This window comes from Brugia malayi (assembly GCF_000002995.4).
Source record: "Brugia malayi strain FR3 genome assembly, contig: Bm_v4_ChrX_scaffold_001, whole genome shotgun sequence".
In the NCBI taxonomy this organism is placed as follows: Eukaryota; Metazoa; Nematoda; class Chromadorea; order Rhabditida; family Onchocercidae; genus Brugia; species Brugia malayi.
The window spans coordinates 16,673,271-16,693,095 of NW_025062479.1; the positions used below are offsets into that span (position 1 = coordinate 16,673,271).

At 31.3% G+C, this 19,825-nt stretch overlaps 7 protein-coding genes across 7 annotated transcripts; 4 read left to right on the forward strand and 3 right to left on the reverse strand.

Annotated features, from left to right (window-relative positions):
- Nucleotides 1-881: 881 nt before the first annotated feature.
- Nucleotides 882-3,748, reverse strand: Bm9498 (Uncharacterized protein; the record flags this gene model as incomplete). The annotated part of the gene is made up of 8 exons (XM_043075099.1): nt 882-965; nt 1,313-1,419; nt 1,695-1,809; nt 2,017-2,164; nt 2,490-2,662; nt 2,905-2,961; nt 3,194-3,278; nt 3,723-3,748. 8 exons carry the CDS (start codon nt 3,746-3,748, stop codon nt 882-884), a joined length of 795 nt encoding a protein of 264 aa, XP_042931033.1.
- Nucleotides 3,749-4,324: 576 nt separating this feature from the next.
- On the forward strand, nt 4,325-5,440 carry Bm1248 (Uncharacterized protein; the record flags this gene model as incomplete). Its single annotated transcript, XM_043075100.1, has 3 exons — nt 4,325-4,352; nt 4,802-4,941; nt 5,426-5,440. The coding sequence occupies 3 exons, from the start codon at nt 4,325-4,327 to the stop codon at nt 5,438-5,440; spliced, it is 183 nt and encodes a 60-aa protein (XP_042931034.1).
- Nucleotides 5,441-6,730: 1,290 nt separating this feature from the next.
- Nucleotides 6,731-7,000, reverse strand: Bm9499 (Uncharacterized protein; the record flags this gene model as incomplete). Its single annotated transcript, XM_043075101.1, has 1 exon — nt 6,731-7,000. The coding sequence occupies one exon, from the start codon at nt 6,998-7,000 to the stop codon at nt 6,731-6,733; it is 270 nt and encodes an 89-aa protein (XP_042931035.1).
- Nucleotides 7,001-7,382: 382 nt separating this feature from the next.
- Nucleotides 7,383-7,913, forward strand: Bm4960 (Uncharacterized protein; the record flags this gene model as incomplete). The annotated part of the gene is made up of 2 exons (XM_001897826.1): nt 7,383-7,599; nt 7,891-7,913. The coding sequence occupies 2 exons, from the start codon at nt 7,383-7,385 to the stop codon at nt 7,911-7,913; spliced, it is 240 nt and encodes a 79-aa protein (XP_001897861.1).
- Nucleotides 7,914-9,921: 2,008 nt separating this feature from the next.
- Nucleotides 9,922-10,829, forward strand: Bma-ubc-13.1 (Uncharacterized protein; the record flags this gene model as incomplete). The annotated part of the gene is made up of 2 exons (XM_001897827.2): nt 9,922-9,950; nt 10,370-10,829. 2 exons carry the CDS (start codon nt 9,922-9,924, stop codon nt 10,827-10,829), a joined length of 489 nt encoding a protein of 162 aa, XP_001897862.2.
- Nucleotides 10,830-13,656: 2,827 nt separating this feature from the next.
- Bma-rab-6.2 (Uncharacterized protein) lies at nt 13,657-18,587 on the reverse strand (the record flags this gene model as incomplete). Its single annotated transcript, XM_001897828.2, has 7 exons — nt 13,657-13,727; nt 14,155-14,218; nt 14,294-14,387; nt 14,728-14,839; nt 17,509-17,614; nt 18,294-18,406; nt 18,524-18,587. The coding sequence occupies 7 exons, from the start codon at nt 18,585-18,587 to the stop codon at nt 13,657-13,659; spliced, it is 624 nt and encodes a 207-aa protein (XP_001897863.2).
- On the forward strand, nt 15,051-17,034 carry Bm9500 (Uncharacterized protein; the record flags this gene model as incomplete). Its single annotated transcript, XM_043075102.1, has 4 exons — nt 15,051-15,251; nt 15,510-15,679; nt 16,171-16,490; nt 16,658-17,034. The coding sequence occupies 4 exons, from the start codon at nt 15,051-15,053 to the stop codon at nt 17,032-17,034; spliced, it is 1,068 nt and encodes a 355-aa protein (XP_042931036.1).
- Nucleotides 18,588-19,825: the final 1,238 nt, after the last annotated feature.

The following is a 19,825-nucleotide window of genomic DNA, read 5'->3' on the forward strand; positions in this document are numbered from 1 at the left end:
TAATAAAATTCAAAAATTTTTAGCAAATAATTTTTACCAACTAATCTATTTATTTTTCTTCTGCATTTTACACTCACAAATAAGCACAGCCTTTTGCTTACATATTTCTATTAATCGTTTTCAGAAACTATTTTCACCATCAAAATTATTTTGTATTCAACGGGAATTTCTTACATTTTCATAAGCTTTTCAGGCAACTTTTTAAGCATAGAAATTTTCCAGAAGAAAATCTTTGAAAAAAAAAACTGAAATTTTCAATTAAAAATAAAAAAATTTGGGAAAAATATTACATTGCATTAAAATAGGAATGCAGAAATTCAGGTAGAAAATCATTAATACTCTTGCCGATTGCTTATAAATGCTCAATGGAAAGCGAAACAATCTTCATCAAATTTAAATCATACCGAAAAAATATAATACAAAATACAATACGCATTAAATACTAGATGTGACGGATCGTTAGTTTAAGAAGGACAACAGAGCCAATACAATTTGTTCCAGTAATCTGCCAATATGACTTAAACGATCAGAATTAATAAAAATTCTAATTGTGCAGACTTATGTAGATTTCATCAGTGGAGAAAATGGTAAAATAACATAAATATTTATTTAAAGGAAAAATATGCATAAATGACAAAACTGATCAAGATGAATTAAAATTTTTTACTTATCTTTTGATATAGTAATTTGAAAACACTCAAAATAAATTTCAGAATTTTATTCAAATATTTCTCAAACGATAATATGTAAGAAGTGGTATTTGTAGTGTTTTAATTAGATGTATTTATTTGTGTAATTAGACATATCTGTTATATAGTAAGGTCTTCTTATAACAAGTTCTGTAATTTGAAAGAAATTTTTATTTTTATTAATGATATTTTTCATTCATCTCTTTTCCATTTGGAACCAATATGAAATCTTTGCTTTCGCGTTTCATATTGCTCAAAATCCTTTTCCGAGTTGGACTACAATTTTTTTAAATATTTTTTTGTTTATTCAAATTCTTCACAAAGTTTAAATGAGAACCTTATGGAAGGGAAATGACATAAATATAAAAATAAAAAAAAAAGAAACTATGACTTATATTTTTATTAACAATTTCATCCAATTAGTATTCCTTCTAATTATCCATCTAATTACTGCATTGTGTAGCAAAAAACAAGTCAAAACTTTTGGTTTGAGCTTAAGAAATTATTTTATATCTAAAAATATTTTTTTTCTTATATTTGAAAATTAGCAGTTTCTCCTATACTGTTTCCACTCTTTTTTAGTCTGTTAGTTACATTTAAATTTTTAAATTACGAAAAACTACCATATTTAAAATCTTGTGCGAGTCTACTTCAAAATATCGTCCATTCACTTCATTGATGGTATCCTCAGGCAAATCACAAAGTACTTCGTCATTAGCATTCTCTGACTCTGAAGAATCTCATCAGATCTATTCATTGGCGATGGATCATAAAATCTGCTTCACTTTGCTGCTTCACTACTTAAAATCAAAAATTTCAGATTACCTTCCCATTAGTCAGATTCCAAGTAAATTATTCTAAATAATCAATGAAACACAATTAACAGACTTACAGTTATATTATGTAAATTAGTTTAGCATTTATTAACAGTGTTGAACTTAATTCAGATTGTACCATATCGATTGATGCTACACACCAAATAAAGAATTAAAATTGAGAATGAACTTTGCAAAAGTTTAACATCTCCTATAGTATTGTCCTCTGCCATCTGTTTCATTCTCAAAGTACGATACTGCATATAGCTCGATTTCATTCTTAGATATAGCCCATTTAAATAAGTCTAAAATTTGTTTTTTTTGCCAGATACTTACAAAAAAATTTATTCTCTTTTTACAGCACTTTTTTATAGTACTTTTTGAGAAGTATGATAGATTTGATTAAATGATAATTCCTTTTTTCTACTGATATCAGTTAACAACCATCACAGTTCATGAAAAATACAGTAATGTTAACTAAAATAAGAAATTGTTGACTAAACAAAACTAACGATGTCATTGCTTATCATTGGATACATATTGCCGGAGACGAATTTCAGCTCTTTTAGTGCTTTCACTGAAGTAAACATCAAATGTGTAATTCGGGCCAAGCAACAACCTAATTCAACCGTAAGGTAACATTCATCATTATTCAATGTCCTGAGAAAAAATACGGTTAGATGATTAAGATTTAGAGAAAAAATTTAGGGTAGGATATTTCGAAATTAGCTTTGATTAAAAAAAAAAAAAAAACGATCACAGAAAATTAGCTAAATCCTTACATTCAATCGTGGTCTGAAAATAATATACTTTACATGTACAATTAAGCCACTGTAACTGATAAATATGAATTTAAATTAAAAAAAAAAACTCTTAATCAATACTGTTGAGGATTTCAATGATATTCCCAATATTATGCAGAAATTCGTTTCACATAAACAATAACATCAAATTGAAATTGATTTTAAAGCCAGAAGAAAATTACAATCTTGCAGAATGTTCAGGTGAATCTTCTCGGTAGTAATCAAATCGACTGAAGTTTGTGAAAAGCGGCACGCAATGATGACGTGAGTGTTCCGCACACGAACGACAGACTGCATAACCATTGTGTTTTATACGATAACGTTGTGGAATCAATTGATATTGCAATGGATTCTCCTGAAATTTGCGACTTCTTGCTTATGCTAAATCAAATTTTTTTATGGCTAATTTATGAATTAATTGCTCATATTTTTAAGCAATTTTATGAAATTTTTTCATAACTTTGTGGATTTTTTTCCTTTTTTTAAAACTTGGCAAAGAATTATAATTTGAATTCATTAAAAAAAATTGAATAAAGAATACAATATTATTTAGTATACAAATGTCAGATTTTAGAATTAATTTTAATTAGATCATACATATCGTTTAGGTTCTTGAAGAGCATGAAGACGCTCACTGAGCAAATGTTGTCGTTTCTGAAAGATCGGAAATTATTACCACCGTTTTTTTCTCTTTTTTGATCTTGGTAAATCTTGGTAAACAATAAATTATTCAGTAAATGTTATATCTAAAAGTATCAAAGGAAGAAATTTTCAAATTAGAATTCTTCAGTTACTTTTTTTATCAATTTAAATCCACAAATGAATAAATTAGATGTCACCATTTTATGAAAATTTGGAAGAAAGAAGAGAAAAAAATCGGAAAGACCAAATCTCTTTGAGTTTCACTTTCAATCTGTCGTAGCACACTAAAAAAATTATCGTTACATCTTTCCATTGCTGCATTTCCTTTTCTAGAATAAATAACACATTTAACTTTGATTTTAAAACAAAATCATGGACAATTTAAAGTTACTCATGTTATATGTTTGCTTCGTTACACTGCTTGCTAATTATTTTACTTTTCACTGATAACTGAATTTGTTAGAGAGCAGCAATTGGTCACTCTTGATGACAGGATAATAGAGACTAAGTAAAAATGAATTTACCCGAGATTAGATTGAGTGAAAAGAATGAATCAAAAATGAATTGTATGAATTATAAAAAAAGTGCAGAATAAGTCTACTCGAGTATTCAACTTGCATCGGATATTTTAATTACATTAAGAAAGATAACTAACTAACAATTGAAGAATTGAACCTTTTGTTTTAACTTTAATTTTTTTTTGCAAATTCTAATTGTTTATTTTGTACTTTACAATTAAATTAGCGCAGCGCAACAGATGAGAAAAAAATTACTTTAAAGAACAACTGCAAGCAGTCATATTTTAATAAGTTTTTAGCACATTAAATGAAATGCGATTATCTAAGGTGTATTTAAACCGCTCACTTATGCAAATTAATCAATTAAAATCTCCTACACAGATAAATGCCTCAAATTTTTAGCTAACTATCAAAATTTGCGTTTCTGAAAATGAAAGCTTTTTTTCCTTTTTCTGTATAAATATTAAATTTTAACAAATTAGCATAGTTTTTTCTTTTGGGAGCCTAATTATTTGTTTTGTGTTGCAAGGTTATTATTTTGATGTTAATTTAATAGATTATCGATTGATTTCTTTGAAATTAAATAATTGAAAAGAAATTATTGTTGTCAGTAAACAAGTGATTAATAATCAAAATCTTCTCTTTCATTTCACCGAATAAAAATAGTTCCTTACTGGGATTTAGCTGCTATAACTCACAATGTTCAGGCCTACCAAAACACTGTTGAATTAATAAGAGACTGTTGATTTTCATATGCAAATTTTCGCCATGAACTATATCTTGAACGAATGAATTGGAATATAACTCATTCGTATAAACTGAAAATCCTGAGAGTTTATTCAAAATTTTTCTTTACAATGCACTGGTGGACGATCGCAACTTTGTGTACGCTTTTCATATGAACATCTTTGTTTTTTATAAAAAGATACAAAATAATCGATTTTTTATGATTTCATTGTAATTGATTAGCTTTAAGTTTTATTTCCTTGAAAATACTTGAAACAATATGAGATTTCAGAATCGTTTCGTTTGCATTTGTTTTAATACTCATCAAAGATTCATTTCTCAAATCAAAGTTATGCTCACTCTCAAGTTTCATTTCACAGATCTCCCCAGTGACACTTCATTTACTTCCGACCATTGAATGTGTTACTCATTTCTTTTACTTCGATTTAATGACTCCTCCTTCAGAAATTTTCCATTGATGGAACAGACTTCCATCCAAAATTTCCAAACTAAATTCTTCTCTTAGATGATTTAGTTATGATCTAAAATTTCCTACCAATTTATCCAAAATTCCCTAAAGTATGAGCAGAAATGAAATCTTATTTTAGCATTAACAATTGCCGGTACTATGACTCTATTTGGATATACCACTTACCTACTGTTTCATCAAATTGATGAAGAAAATCATGATGAATGGGAAGAAGGTTATCTGCCCAATTATCCGAAAATCCCTTGGCACCTGGACGGAGTAAATTTTTTTTTTTTTTTTTTTTGAAATATTTTCTCATTGCTTTATAAATAAAATTTGAAATTAAATCTGATAACATTGTATCACATAATACATAATATGTTACTGTGTTCGTTTAGTCTAATCAATCTAGTTTAAAATGAGTAGTTTGAACATCGCTACAGTGTCAACACTGTCGCGCAAAGCGACAATGAATAGACGCAGCGCCGTTCGTAATTCTTTTTTGATTAAACAAGAAGAAATCTTGAAATAATAAGCCTAACCAGAAATATGAAGAAGTGAAAAAGATTAAAAGAATGAGTTCATTCCGGTATATCTTAATTTATGGGATTATTTTCCTTCTGCTCGAATTCGAACATCACTGGAATTGTCCTCAAATTAAATGTATACCATAAAGTAAAGAGAGAAAAAAAAGTGATTGTTCTTTTCTCTCTCTCTCCCTCGCCCTCTCTTTGGCTAAAAATTCAAATAATTTATATTTTAGGCAAAACTAACGTAAAAGATGGTAGTGAAATCACCCGTTGCAGCAATTATCATTTATTTGTCAGTTTTTTTTTTTTCACTATTTGCTTTTTTTTCTTATTTAATTATGTATTTTATGCACTTGTGATACAATATAATGATGAAAAAAACAAAAAATTCAAAACCGGTGCTTTCAATAAAGTTTTGGTTGCAAAAATTTTAAATAATGATTTTTTCTCTTTTTTTTTTATGAAAAAATAAAGGTATTTAGAAAAGTGAATAAATTTCAAAAGGATTTTCTTTTCTGTTAATTCTTCTTAACTCAACTATTGTCCTATTGCATTGTATACTACCTATTCTTTATTCAAATATTCAAATTATTGTATTACTTACTTACTCAAATATAGAAGTAAATGTATCGTACGTGTTGCTGCACTTTCAAAAAAATTAAAATAGAATGACTGATAGAACACAAATAGATTCATTACTTTAGCATTACAAACATTCTTACTGATATTTTTGTCCAATTTAGGTGAAAATTTCTTTCCTTTCATAATTTACTATTACACCGTAAACCTGTCTATGCGCAGTTTCTCAATTTATGATATGTTATTGAATACTTTAATTTGATATTTTCAAATTCCCATCTGCTATGTGCCTTTTCTGTGAATTGGAGTTCTGTGATTATTTTTTCTCAAAATCTGACGGAAAAATTCTCTTACCATATAAATCGATGATACTGTCCAACAATTATCAAACCAATATGAAATGGCGATTCAAACTTAACTGCTTTAGTTTAAAGAACTTCGCTAAGCTTCAAAAGAAATTACTTCCTGTAAACTTTTGCCTACAATAACTTTATTTTGAAACAATTTTTGATTAACAATTTTGATAAGTTTATTTTCGACTGAATAACTAACTATTCTTTGCAAAAATTAGGTTTTCAAAAATCCATTTCTTTACTGCTAAGAAAAGCATTTGTTAAAGTTTGGGACTGAACCATGATTAATTACTAAATAATTTACTTAATTTTTAATGCAAAAATTGTAGTTCAACAACTTCAGATTATCGCGTTATTAGAGTTAAATGCAGAGGAACAAAAATTTTTCTTCCGATATGATTGTACCTCAAATCAACTTCTTTGCGACTATTTAGACCACCACTAGCAATTCATCACAAATTCAGCCGGAAAGCTCACAAGACTGCTTGTCGATAGATAATCACTACTTGTCGTCCTATTAGATGAGATGCCAGCCAACACCCATAGCTAACACGTCAGTGCGACGTTATTCCAATTGGTGACACTCGTCAACCAGCACTCCTCCACCTAGCAGCTCTCTCTCATTTCCACCCGGGCATCACTCGCATCCCTGCACTCCCTTCTCTCCCGTTGTGCAGCACTCGTGCAGTATTGATTCGTTAGACGTGCTTCTGTGCACCGCAGTGCACCAGTAGACCAGTTCTTTTCACCTGCTGCACCGTCTACTGCTATGGACCCACTTACCGGATGTTGCGTATTTCGGTACTGTCTAGCGTACATGTTGTTGTCAACTGTTATCCTCTCAAACCCATTTTCTACTTTTATTCTTACAGTCATCCAAACGTTGTAAAAAAAAATTGAACTTTTGAAACATTCCATTTGCTGAATAGCTAGGATTATTTGCCTATCATTGCACCAATCATTGTAACTGATCACCCACCATAACACTTATCCGATGTTTTACACTGCTCGTCATGACATTTTACACAATATTCAACTCTAGCCTTCGTCTAATTATCTTGCATTAATTGCTCAAAATATTCTCTTTGCCAAGAAAAAAGTAATCTTTTGATTTAGCTATGTTTGCAGATCACTTCAGAGTTGAGCAACGGTATCGATTACTGCAGCATTTCGACGACTGCATTAGTATGCAGTGAGTTTGGCTATTTGATGGCAATCTTCATGATAATTGCTGATAATTCATTTGAATGTGATAAAAATGGGCGAAATGGATGATGTCGTAGAAGGAAAAGGTGGTAGTACGACGGAAGATGATCAAATGAAAAATTTTGTCAATTCCGGCCGTAGTGGCAGACGGAATGCTATACCGGAAGTTGACGCGGAAGGGATAGATCCGGGTGCTGCAAAACTTGCAGAACGCTTATCATCAATGAACACAGTTAGCCGAGATGATTGCACTATAAGTGATGCTACAGGTAACTATCGATTTGTCTAAAAAATGAAACAAAACTAAAGCTGTTTGACCTGCGCTATTTCACCACTCGGTGTTCATAGACAAAAGTTGCAATTTCTTCTATTTGTTTAACCTTCTTCTGCGAAAATAAGGTCATCATTATGAATATTCCTATACAACTGAACCTGTTACATCATCCATATCTGTTGACTTATCATTTGCTTTGTTGCTCAATATACGTATTTGCTTCATTTGTCTTCCACTGATTTATGCAGTGTTTTCCAGATATTGATTTTTAATTGCTGTATTTTAGGAGAAAAAGATACGGATAGTTAGCAATCGATTCAGTAGCAGTTAGTGAGCGACTATTTCACTACCCGATGAAATACGCATGGTTTTTCGTTTGAAAAAACATGAAGCAAATATTCAAAAAGTATGCATTTACTGAACTAAGGAGGGAAGCACTGTGTGATAGTTATGCATTATTATGACCAAGAAGCCACCTAATTAGTGATTTCTTATAAATGTTTTTTTTTGATAATAACTAACCAGGCTAGGGGTTAGCAGTTGAAACGCAAACAGCTGAGCAGTAATTTGCTTTCCGCAAGTGAACAAATAACAGCGGTTAGTTTCGCATGATCTTACCAAATTTGTTTTTTCTTCTCGATAAAATTGGGGAATTGTTCAAAAGTCATCATTTTGCTAAAGACGCAACAGCAAGAAGGATATAGGTTTTTGAGTCATAGAAGGTTTTTTTTTTTTCCCTTTTTATTTTCTTTGAAATTAATGTTTACTTTCCTTTATCTCAGTAGCCAGTCCTCAGATTTTTTGAAAGTTGCTCTATCATTTGGTCAGATATTAATTATTTGTTGCCAAATATTTTGTCTTAACCAGAAATTGCACATTTAGTGCTCAGTTATGCTCTTTGCCTACTTACTTATCTTTTAATCTTCGATCTTTTGAAATTATTTGTTTGTTTTGTTTTTTCAAAAATACAATTTTATTTTCTTCTCCTCTGTCGTTCTTCATTTTCTGAAGGCATAACATCAGTTTCAGAGTAATGAAGAAAAACTGCAGAACTTCAGTTTGTAATATTTTCAAAAAATTGTGAATGCAGGAATTTTCTTCGTGGAATTTCCATGTTAGTTCTCTGTAGAAGTTTTAATTTCATCTCGGAAAAACCGAGATTGCTCTGACACATTCATATTTTCATAAGCGAATATATAATGTACTTGGATAACAATGGATAACTTATCCATTGAGATGCGATTTAAAATGAAGAACTTCTTTGGACTCTCAGGGCTTTACTTTACTAGTAATTCAAAGGAAAATATATAACGCTTTTTCATTGATCTCTTCTATTATAAAGTGAATTTAACTGTTTACGATGTTTTTTAATCTTCAGTGAAAAAGCTTGATTACACAGTGGATTAAAACTTTATTTGTTACAATCCCTATTTTAGAACAAAACAGGTGATTTTGCCCTAATGTCAGCAGCTGCACTTTTTTTTTTTATTAGATCTTTAATTGTCAGTTGCATATTTCCTTCCTTGTAGATTTTAAGGCTTATCAATAATTGGATTAAAATCCAAAGTTTTTACTGAAATTAACAGAGTTTTGTATTCTCAATTTAGCAGATCATGTCTTTATTATTTATTTCAAGTCGCTGCTCAGTGATCGTCCTCTAGAATTTACCTCATCCTTTCTTTTGGAATACTGATGATAAGTGCACTAGCGAATAAATGAAATAACTCCATTATATATAATATATCTGGCGGTTTTCAAAAGACTATGGAGGACTGGAGAGTGAATAATTTATACTCGGTTTAAATGTTTTACTCGCACTTTTTTTATATTAAAATGCAAAAGTAATTCCTTCACAGGTTATACAATGGGAAGAGAGTTTTCTCACTTTTCTATGAACGAAGTGGTCGTGAAAGAACGAAATATAAATTTTATGTACACTACTGATTTAACTATGTGATGGACAGAAAACATACACTGCAGCTACTTTTAATAATTTGTTGAATTCTGCTTCCTCTTTCTGATACAATTCTTGCTGTGCTGTTTTGGATTACTATGTTGTTGATTGGCGCAAAAATCTGTCACATTTTTTGGAATGATATTTGGTTAGCTTTTGTAAAGTTATGAGAATATTGTAAACTAAATATTGTCAAAGTATCTGTCAGTTGTATCCAACGAATCGTACATAGGGTGAAGGTTTTGCGTCCGTGAGCATTACTTTTCACGGTTTTAGAGCTTATAGGGATTCACTGTATACCCCTACAGTTTGTAAAAATTGATTTTTGTTTTCAATAATATGTGGAAATAAAAGTTTGTTGTAATGCTGTGTCACAGTAGAACTCGTAAAAAGTATATCATCTTTACAGTGAATACTAAATGCATCTTTTCATTCACTAAAATATATAGATATGGGAATGATTCACCTCAGAGTTATAGTAAACGGTTACTAATTTCTTATGAGTATATTGTTCTTGCTAGTTGTTGGCAGTAAACCTATTTGAACCTATTTGTATGACTCATTCACATCACTTTTTTCTTAATTTTTTGAAGGAATTTCTTGTGTCAAAAATATTTCCTGTTATCACTTGAGTTTGATTACCAACCTGCTTATTGCATAATGTTATTTTTAATTTACTGAGGAATTAGTTCATATAATGCTTCAAAAAAAAAAAAAAAAAAAGATTAGATGTATCCTGGTATGGTTTTTTGTTTCATTAGAGAGCAAAGTACAGTAGGACGATTTTCCTTTTACAGGTAATAAATTGCAGAATGGCGAGTGCCCTGCCAAGGCGCATTACAAAAGAAACACAACGTCTAATGAATGATCCAGTACCTGGGATTTCGGCAGTACCGGATGAAAGTAATGCTCGTTATTTTCATGTTATTATTGCTGGTCCTGAAGGTAGTCCATTTGCTGGAGGTGTATTTAAGTTGGAACTTTTCTTACCTGAAGAATATCCGATGGCTGCGCCGAAAGTTCGATTTATGACTAAAATTTACCACCCAAATATTGACAAACTGGGACGAATATGTTTGGATATCCTAAAGGATAAGTGGTCACCGGCGCTTCAAATACGTACTGTTCTGCTTTCAATCCAGGCATTGCTATCAGCGCCAAATCCAGACGATCCATTGGCAACTGATGTTGCAGAACAGTGGAAGAATAATGAAAGTGATGCGATACGCACAGCACAAGAATGGACACGTACTTATGCAACTGGTGATTGAATTCCGTTAAATCAAATCTGGTCACGTTAATCAACCAGTTTAAATAATCAAGACGTGTTTCTTTGTTGCATGAGTTTCTAAAATTCTTGATTTCAATAGGTATTATGTTTGAGACAACTTTTTCATATCGTTAACAAAATCTTCGCTACGTTTCTTACTTTTATATAAATATGAAGAGCATTTGTCTCTCCAGATATTGCATAATTTGTTTAAGCTACAGTTATAATTGTTTCATTACCAATACTTCCCAAGTTTCCAAATTTTTATCACACTTGTCATTGATCTGTTCATATCATATCTCATATAATTCATTTCTTTCGGAAGTGAATGCGGAAAGTTCACAGCCCTACTTCTTTCTTCTGTCTTTTCTTTCATAATGTTTTATCGCTTTTTCTTACGACAGATTTACAGTCTTTAATACAGAAAGCGATTGCTTTTCTCAATAAGGATCTCTATCAGGTTTTTCCCGCAGTATTCATTGCATTGGGTGGATAATTTCCGTTTTTTCATTTCTAGAAAACCTTTACTAGTAGTTAAGTGAAGACATGCCTCTTTTAATATAGCATTATCTCTTTTCATAAATTCTGATTTAGAGCTTGTCTGAATTTACCTTTATGTTAGATCGAATTTTTCATATATGAAGTCGAAATGTTTGCAATGAATTAAGACGTCGGATAATGTCGATGTGTAATGTCCTCAGTATAATTCCGATATTTCATATGAGAAAGCTATATTTACGAAATACATAATCTAAGTGCTGGTATAACTTTAACTATCCACCAGAAAAAAACGAGATGAAGATAATAAGCGAGCAAGCATGTAAGTAAAAAAAAGTCACAGCAAACAGCCCATTATTGAATACACGTATTACAGACAAAGGAAAATGGTGCAAACATCTGATCTAGAATATGGATTAAATGATGGATAACAGGGAAACAGAACGGACAAAATGCCACTTCAGAGATACTGCAAATGGACGAGCAAAATAAAAATATGCTACAGACTCCACTGTATTAGAAATACGATTTTAATTTTTCTTTTTCTTGAAATATTAATTAGGAATAATTAGGAACTCAATTTTCACTTAAGTCAATATTCTAATCACATAGTCATTTTACTGTTCGCAAGTGCCCACTAAAAACTTGGAAAAGACAAAATGAGATTTAGGTCAGAAGATTATTACACATATGAAAATACCAATAACCTATCCAAGCGAAACGGAAACATAGAAAATAACGAGGAAGTGTAAAACCGTTTTTCAAATACTTCACTTCATATTGAAACTGACAGTGTCTTAGCAGAGCCAGGAATTCGAGATAATGACAACCAAAGCACTAGCACCAGCATGAACCTTCTTCTGTTTCTATCTTTCTTGGTTTAATAGGACCAATTTCAATCACTGGATCTATAATATCATGTGCATAAAATTAAAGGGTGAGGTTGTGTTCCTGCAATTCGTCATCTCGACTTTTTAACCTTAATGTATTCAACATCATTATAGTCACCTAACGTTAAACATGTCAAACAATTATCCAAGCTTCGTGCAGAATTCGAAAATTATATCAGAAAGATTAGACATCAAAAAACAGAATTCATCATATAGTCTTCAGTCGACTTTTCTACAAGATACTTTGTTACAAAACTAAATCTTCACATATGCAACAAAACTACGTTTTTTTTTTTTTTTTTTTTTTTTTTTTTTCCACACACTATAAAAAACTAGGACATTTGTTAGGATTAGTTGGAACCAAAAACCTCTATTAGGTGTTTTACTATCTTAGTTGAAAATACCAAAAAGAAATGTTAGTAAACGAAGAAATATTTCAGAAATATTTCGAAGTGAAAATTGAAAAACCTGGAAAATTTTTTTGAAAAAGTGAACGGATATGAAACATTTACTAATCATTACAGCATAATGGCTGTAATATATTCACCGCAATTATTACTTAGAATTCTTATAAGCAACATAGTAATACAAACGACATATTTAAAGTACTGAGCTACCAACGATGGCGACATATTTTAAATTGAAGATTTTCGAATATCTCATCTTGCTTGAATATGTTCTCTAGTGAGCAGCATCCTACTAATCACCATACTTGTTCCAATTCAAAATTTAAACGCCAAAAATACAAAGATTTAGGAATGTAGAAGTTGCTGCAGAGCTATGACAATTCGTATGATACCATTATTGAAATACCCAAGAAAAAAAGGAAGAAATTAAAGAATAACAATAAACAAGACAACACATGCTGATGAAAAAACGGCCTTCGCTAGAAATTGATGTCTGAAATTCTGCTTGAAGTAAAAGAGAATTCATTAAACTGAAACTAAGGACTAAACTTGCCATGCAATTTAAGCCATTAAAATTATACAAACTTTAGCAAATAAATAGCAATACAGATTAAAATGCATTGAAACGAATATACTCAGTGTCGACAAGAATGCGTACGAAGCGAAATATTTTGCGAATTTAAGCAATTAAATTTAATTTCTTCAATTCTTCAAATGCTATAATACCAAACAGTTTCTTCATCATTAACATAAATAAGCATGCATATAAAGCGCACATGTTGAACTTTTTCCATAAAAGCTAAAAAGTTATTTGAACCGATAAAAGCAGGATAGTGACTCAAATTTCAATATGATCACAAGAAGGCAAAAAGAACTTTAATTTAAATAAAAATGGTAACAGTAATCGTAATAAATATCATTTTGATATAGCGCGCAGCGAGAAATGCATGCAGATATACCAAAAACGGAATAATGTTTTATGGCGATGATATCCTGGTTGATATTTTTTGGTACTAAAACAACAATGACGGCGTTAACACCAACAACCGCTTTCTTGCATTTGAACCTGTCGAATAGGCGCATCGCTTAACTTCACTTCCTGCACTACAAACAGAAAACATGCAATAGCTCCACATCAACTGTATTACCCTTACAGATCATCTCATTAGTGGCATATATATCATTAATAGTACTATATTGTATTGTTGTAACACCATTATCTGATAGCTTCTAAAGCAGTATTTACTTAATTAATGGTCTACTCCACAGCAAATAAGTTAATTTCATTCAAAAAAAAAAAAGCTTCTTTGTTGACACCTTGTACCAAATGTATCTTTAGGACCTAACAATGATGAAATACGTAAATGAATTAAACAGAATCGAAAGCATTTAGTATTAAGTTTTCATATTTTTTCTATCAATTTCAGAAATGATGGAAAGAAAAGCATAAAGTTTTAAAATGAACTACAATTACGGGAAAAAATGAAGAATGAATTTCCTGGAGGATGGGAGAATAAATTAAAAAACATACTGTCATGTTTATCTCTTTGATCGGCTTCAATGCCTGGCAACGCTCCAGCAATACGTCGGAAAAGCTAAAAAATAAAATAATTTACTAAAATATATACCTCAAGTGTATCAATTGCAATTCATATTCAAGATCCAGTTACCTGCTTCACATTATATCCAGCTTTAGCCGATGTCTCAATAAACATAACATTCAATTCCTTCGCTTTACGCTCACCTTCCTCAGTAGACACTTGCCTGGAACCTTTGAACCATTTTTTAAATTTTATTTTAGGATTCAGCAACTTTTAATCATCTTGAATGAATACAAAATATTTGCAAATATTGATTCAAAATGGACTCATAAGAATATTACATTCACTTATAAGACAATAAATGCTAATACGATCATATTTTCTATGATCATCAGCAAAAATCCTAACAAAGAGCATTAGTGCATTGTTGGAGGTTTCTTCGCTCAATGTTTTCTTGAATTTCACATTGCTGTATTAAGTGTCTAATTTTGAAATTAATCTGCAATGCACAAAGAAAAAACATTTAAAATTCATTTGAATCGACATTTCGAAACTAAAGTCACCGTTTGTCTGCCAGATCAGTTTTGTTCCCCACGAGCATAATGATTACATCACTTCCTCTTTCAGTACGTACATCATCAATCCACTTTGATGTTTGGTGGAACGAATTTGCATCTGCAGAAGTAAATCCATTACAACTAAACTTTATTTCATTTCCAATTTGCATACTACAACTTTGACTTACTTAGACTGAGACTTTTCCAGTCTTCTTAGTTCATACAGAAATAAAAATTTTGTATCAAAAAATTTTTTAGGATGAAATACTAACCACTCCTACTATTTAACGGAAAAATTTCTCGGTTTTCTCATTCTTTAGATTTTCATTATGCTGAACGACACGTCAAAAAAAAGGTTGGAAAAACTTCAGATATCGTCTCAGATTACTTTGAAAAAACGGCAGCAGAGCAACTATTCACATCCCGTAACGACAGACATATCAGGATGGTTACCAAATATTCAAACAAGTAGCAATACAACTGAACGAAATGAAGCTGTCAACGAGATTGAAGCTATGAACAATTTTTTGGTATTCCAAAAAACATTTCCTTCTTTCATACTGGAATTCCTGAACTCTTACTTCCATTTCAAAAATGATCCAAAAAAAAAACTTAATTATCCTATAACCACAAAACTGAACAACGGATTGAAAAGAAAGTCCCGAGTTTCTGAACAAAAAGTCGAGATTAAATCATCCAAATTAAAGAATCTAAAAGACCTTTCAAGTGACCTAATTCCTTCAAACCAAAACGAAGGAATAATTCCATATTTAAAGAAACAATTATAGAGAGAAATGAAGAAAGAAGGTGATAAAAGAAGAGACATGCTGAATTCTGTTTTCGATAAAAATTTCGATGGAAAAATCAAAACTTGTATTAATACACGAGCTGAGATGGAAGCACGTGCAGCAGCGTTTGAAACAATAATTCAGTCCGAAACACTCATTAAAAATTCATTGTAGGTATGACAAGTTGAAAAAAAGACAAGTTAAACGAAAAAATTGACAAGCAGTAAAAGACCAGTCGAACATTACACGCTGTAAATAAACCAACCAAACTACGCTTTGCATTGAATGATCCAGACTGGGGAGAGTATAAATGAGTGCAGAAAGTTTCTGAATTAACTAAAAATCTTACATTACAAAAAATGTTCCTTAAAAAGAGTTGTGAAAATTTCTATTTAAATGTTTCTGCTTTGCAAAAATCTGAAACTTTAACAGCAAGCATCCATTTTTTTTTTTTTTTTCTTTTTAGAAAACAAATCTGAAAGTGGAAAAAAAGAACAACAAAAAGATTAATGCATTAAAGAATATAAATATAAAAAGTGATTTCAATTTTCAACACATCAAGTACGAATGATTTACCAGCGGTTTCAGAAACACATACATCAAGTACCATTACTTTAAAAAAAAAAAAAAAAAACGCTGACGAAAATTTTTTATATTTCAGCAAAGAAATCACGACTAAAAATAGCTATGACGGAGCATATGGAATCAATTCCAGTCAAACAGGTTCAACATCTGATAAACTCGAAACATCGCCAAAGGAACAACAACAGTTAATATTACAACATAACATCGTACCAGATCCAACTCATAAAGATACATATGTCACATCACCAAACAAAGTTGAAAGCGAACAAATCTTCATCGAACATACGGATAACACTGGTAAAAAAATAAAGGGATTTGGTGAGACAGCGCTGACGAAAGTTGGTCATTGGAGTAAAAGCGCTTTCAATTTTTTCCGAATAAAGAATGCTAATTCAGGTACCCAGTGAATATTTTTCCAAATATTTTAGGGACGTTACCGTTTATATATCAACATAACACCACTGTGTATACTTTAGAGAACATCGCTACTACTGTTTTCTCTCGTCTTTTATTAGCTATACGTGCAATCATTCCATGAGCATATTGAAGTTAAAATCTTACAGGAAAGGATCCAATTCTGCTTTACAAAAATCTAGAAAAAACATCGTATGCAGAAAATGACCGCTCTCAACATCATGTGAGAGATATGAGAGTTGAGGGAACAGTTCAAAAAAATTCCAAAAGAATGCGCTGGACTCGAAAAGTGAAGTCACAAAGCCACCGTGAAACAAAATGCCAAAAAAAACCCAAGAAGACATTTCAAAAAGATGCAAAACAAAGTCGATCAAAAAAAGTTAAATCTGTTCTAAAGATGTCTACACCGACAGAACTGGGTAACACAAGTAATGCACTTAAAAAACATGCAGCAAAGCTGACGGAAGCAAAAAAGAGGTTAAAAGAAAGAAATGCAATGTTTAAAAAAAAGAAGAAATCTAATTAGAAAACGAAACAAACAACCTCATTTAAATATGCTAATCGTCGAAGAAAATCAAGAAAAAGTAGAAAGAATAAAAGAACTGCCAAAAAAAAAAAAAAAAAAAAAAAAAAATGAAAACTTTTGAAAATGAAAATATAATGGAATAATTCAGTGGTAAAAAAATCGGGATAAAAATACTTTGTATATAAAAGTTTGAAAATAAAAATATGGCACTCACTTTCAACTTAGGGGTTAATCTTTTCTACGAAAAATATTTCCAGAATCTACAAAAATGCCATCCCAAATATAACGACACTCATTCGTAAATTACACATTATTGAAAGATATGTGTAAAATACGCTGCAGAAAATACCGTGGTAAACTAGGCTAAAGCTGATGATTGTATCTCATACGGCAAATAGTAGTAGTAGTTCATGACTGTCATGAATAGATACTTATTCTCAAGACAGTCAAAATACTAGAAATTGCAAAACCAACTTGTGATGTCATATACGACGACAGCAACAGTCGAATCACGGATATAAGATGGAATCAAGGATCGAAAACGTTCCTGACCTGCCGTATCCCAAAGTTGTAACCGAACCTGGAGTAAAAATGCTATTATTACTGTAACATCATGTTCTAATTTTTATTATTAATTTTTGTCAAAACAATTTATATAATACTTATAGTCTTTTTTACCCATTACTGTCGGGTACAAAAGATTATGCAAGCAAGCAAGAGAATGAAATGGACTGCTCGTGCATAAGAAATCTTTCACGACAAACAAAGATGATCATTTTAAAGTATGCAATCTTTTTAATCAGATTTGTGCTTCAGTACACCACTAAAAATGTTGAGCAATAAATATTAAAGATGACCTAATTACATAAAAAATTTCTTTTCATTGGCCAACATTACGATATCAAGCTTGTCCGTCAAAACTCACACGTAAAACGAATAAAAAAATGTCAAATATTAACCAAATCTAATGCATGATAGTCACAATTTGAAATATATTGATGCATCACAATTTATGCTTTCGTGACAGTCGTATGACATGTTAAGCCGGCAAGACTTTTGCTCTAAACTGGATAGGATTCGCTATGAATTAGGTTTCCCAGAAAAGAAAGAATATATCAATCATACATATTACGTCCTCCCCCACAATCATTTTGCATCTGTGACTAAGAAACATGGACATCTTTAAAAAATGCATGTTGATAATGATATATGAACATAGTATTTCGCGAAGAAACTTCGAGAGTTTTCAAAGTATGTACCGTTCTATCTTCGAGATACATAGTTTTGCTTAAGAAATCGATTCCTATAGTAGCTTGATACGTGTTATCGAAACTGTCATACATAAATCGTGTTATCAGTGATGTTTTTCCAACTGAAATGATTTACAATGTAATGCAGCTACACAGCAATGAGTTGCATATTAAAAGTAGAAAAACAAGAGCAGTTGCAGAAATGTAAAAGGGGAGAAAGAATGACATCCAATACTTACCACTCTGTTCACCCAGGAATACCAACTTGAATTTTTTCAACGGATTACCAAAATCTGAAGCCATATCCTGAAATAATAGTCATTCAACTTTTTATATTAATGAATAAAATGCTTGGTGCCTTCAGCAGGGCAATACATCAGTGTAACAAAGTTTCTCACTTAATTTTAATTGAGTTATAAAAGATTTTCCATATACTACATCGAATTCTAATCTGAAATTTACAGATTTAATCTTTCAACACATATACATACAATATAACCAAAGAACTGAAGCAATGCCAATAAAACCACGTGAGGACGTGAAGTGACAGAGTGACACGTGAAAGAGACAGCATTAACAACGCTGTGATGAGAATAAGGACAACCCGGAAGCTCAACCTACTCCCACCCTTATTTTGCAACCATAACTGGAAAATCCATCGTCCCATGTCATCATCACACACTCTTTGACCTGTTGCAGCACTCTACTTTTCTCAGGCCGTCGAAGGAACGTTTGTAGCTGATTTAGAGGCAACATTCGTACACACACGCACACACGTGCATACACACGTACGGACATGCATGTATGTTATATAGAAATGCACGAATGCATAGTGTCAATATTTTACGAGTAATGGGATATAGTTCGGTAACATATTGCGAGTGTTTGTTATCATCGAAAGTGGCATGAGTTACCAGTTAAATTATTACCTTTCGGATTGGACAGGCACCGAAAGACGAACTTCCTTCGAAGGTTTCAGTCCTAATCGCTTAACTCTTTCATCAATGCTGCATTTTGAAGTCAGATATGTGCGAGCAGTGAACTGATGATTGCCTTATCGACTTATTATCAAAACCTTTTCTATTTACCTCTTTCCCCTACTTCTCTCGCTTTCTCTTTCTCTCTCTCCCTCTATATATCTTCTTTATTAACGATGGAAAACTGTGATAAGAACTAATTTCTAAAACTTTATGCTATTTCTGATTCAAATTATTGATGAGGAAAAGTGCATCAGTGCTAATTTTAAAAGTGCTTAGATCATCGTTGATGACAACAAAAAGTTGCTTTGTGAGGTCATAAAGGTGACGAGGACGATTGCGCTTATTAAATTTAACTCATGTGACTTAAAGGTCTTTGTTGGGGTGATAACTCCGTAAATCGTTTTTTTTTTTTTTTGTTTAAAATGTAATTTGCTGTGTTGGATTGGGGAAAAAGTAGTCAATAAATAATGAAAAATTGTTTGGTGGACAATTTGAGAAGGAAAAAAATTATCAAATTTATTCATTAACTTTCTCCTTTCTCTCCTCTCCTTTCTCTCTCTC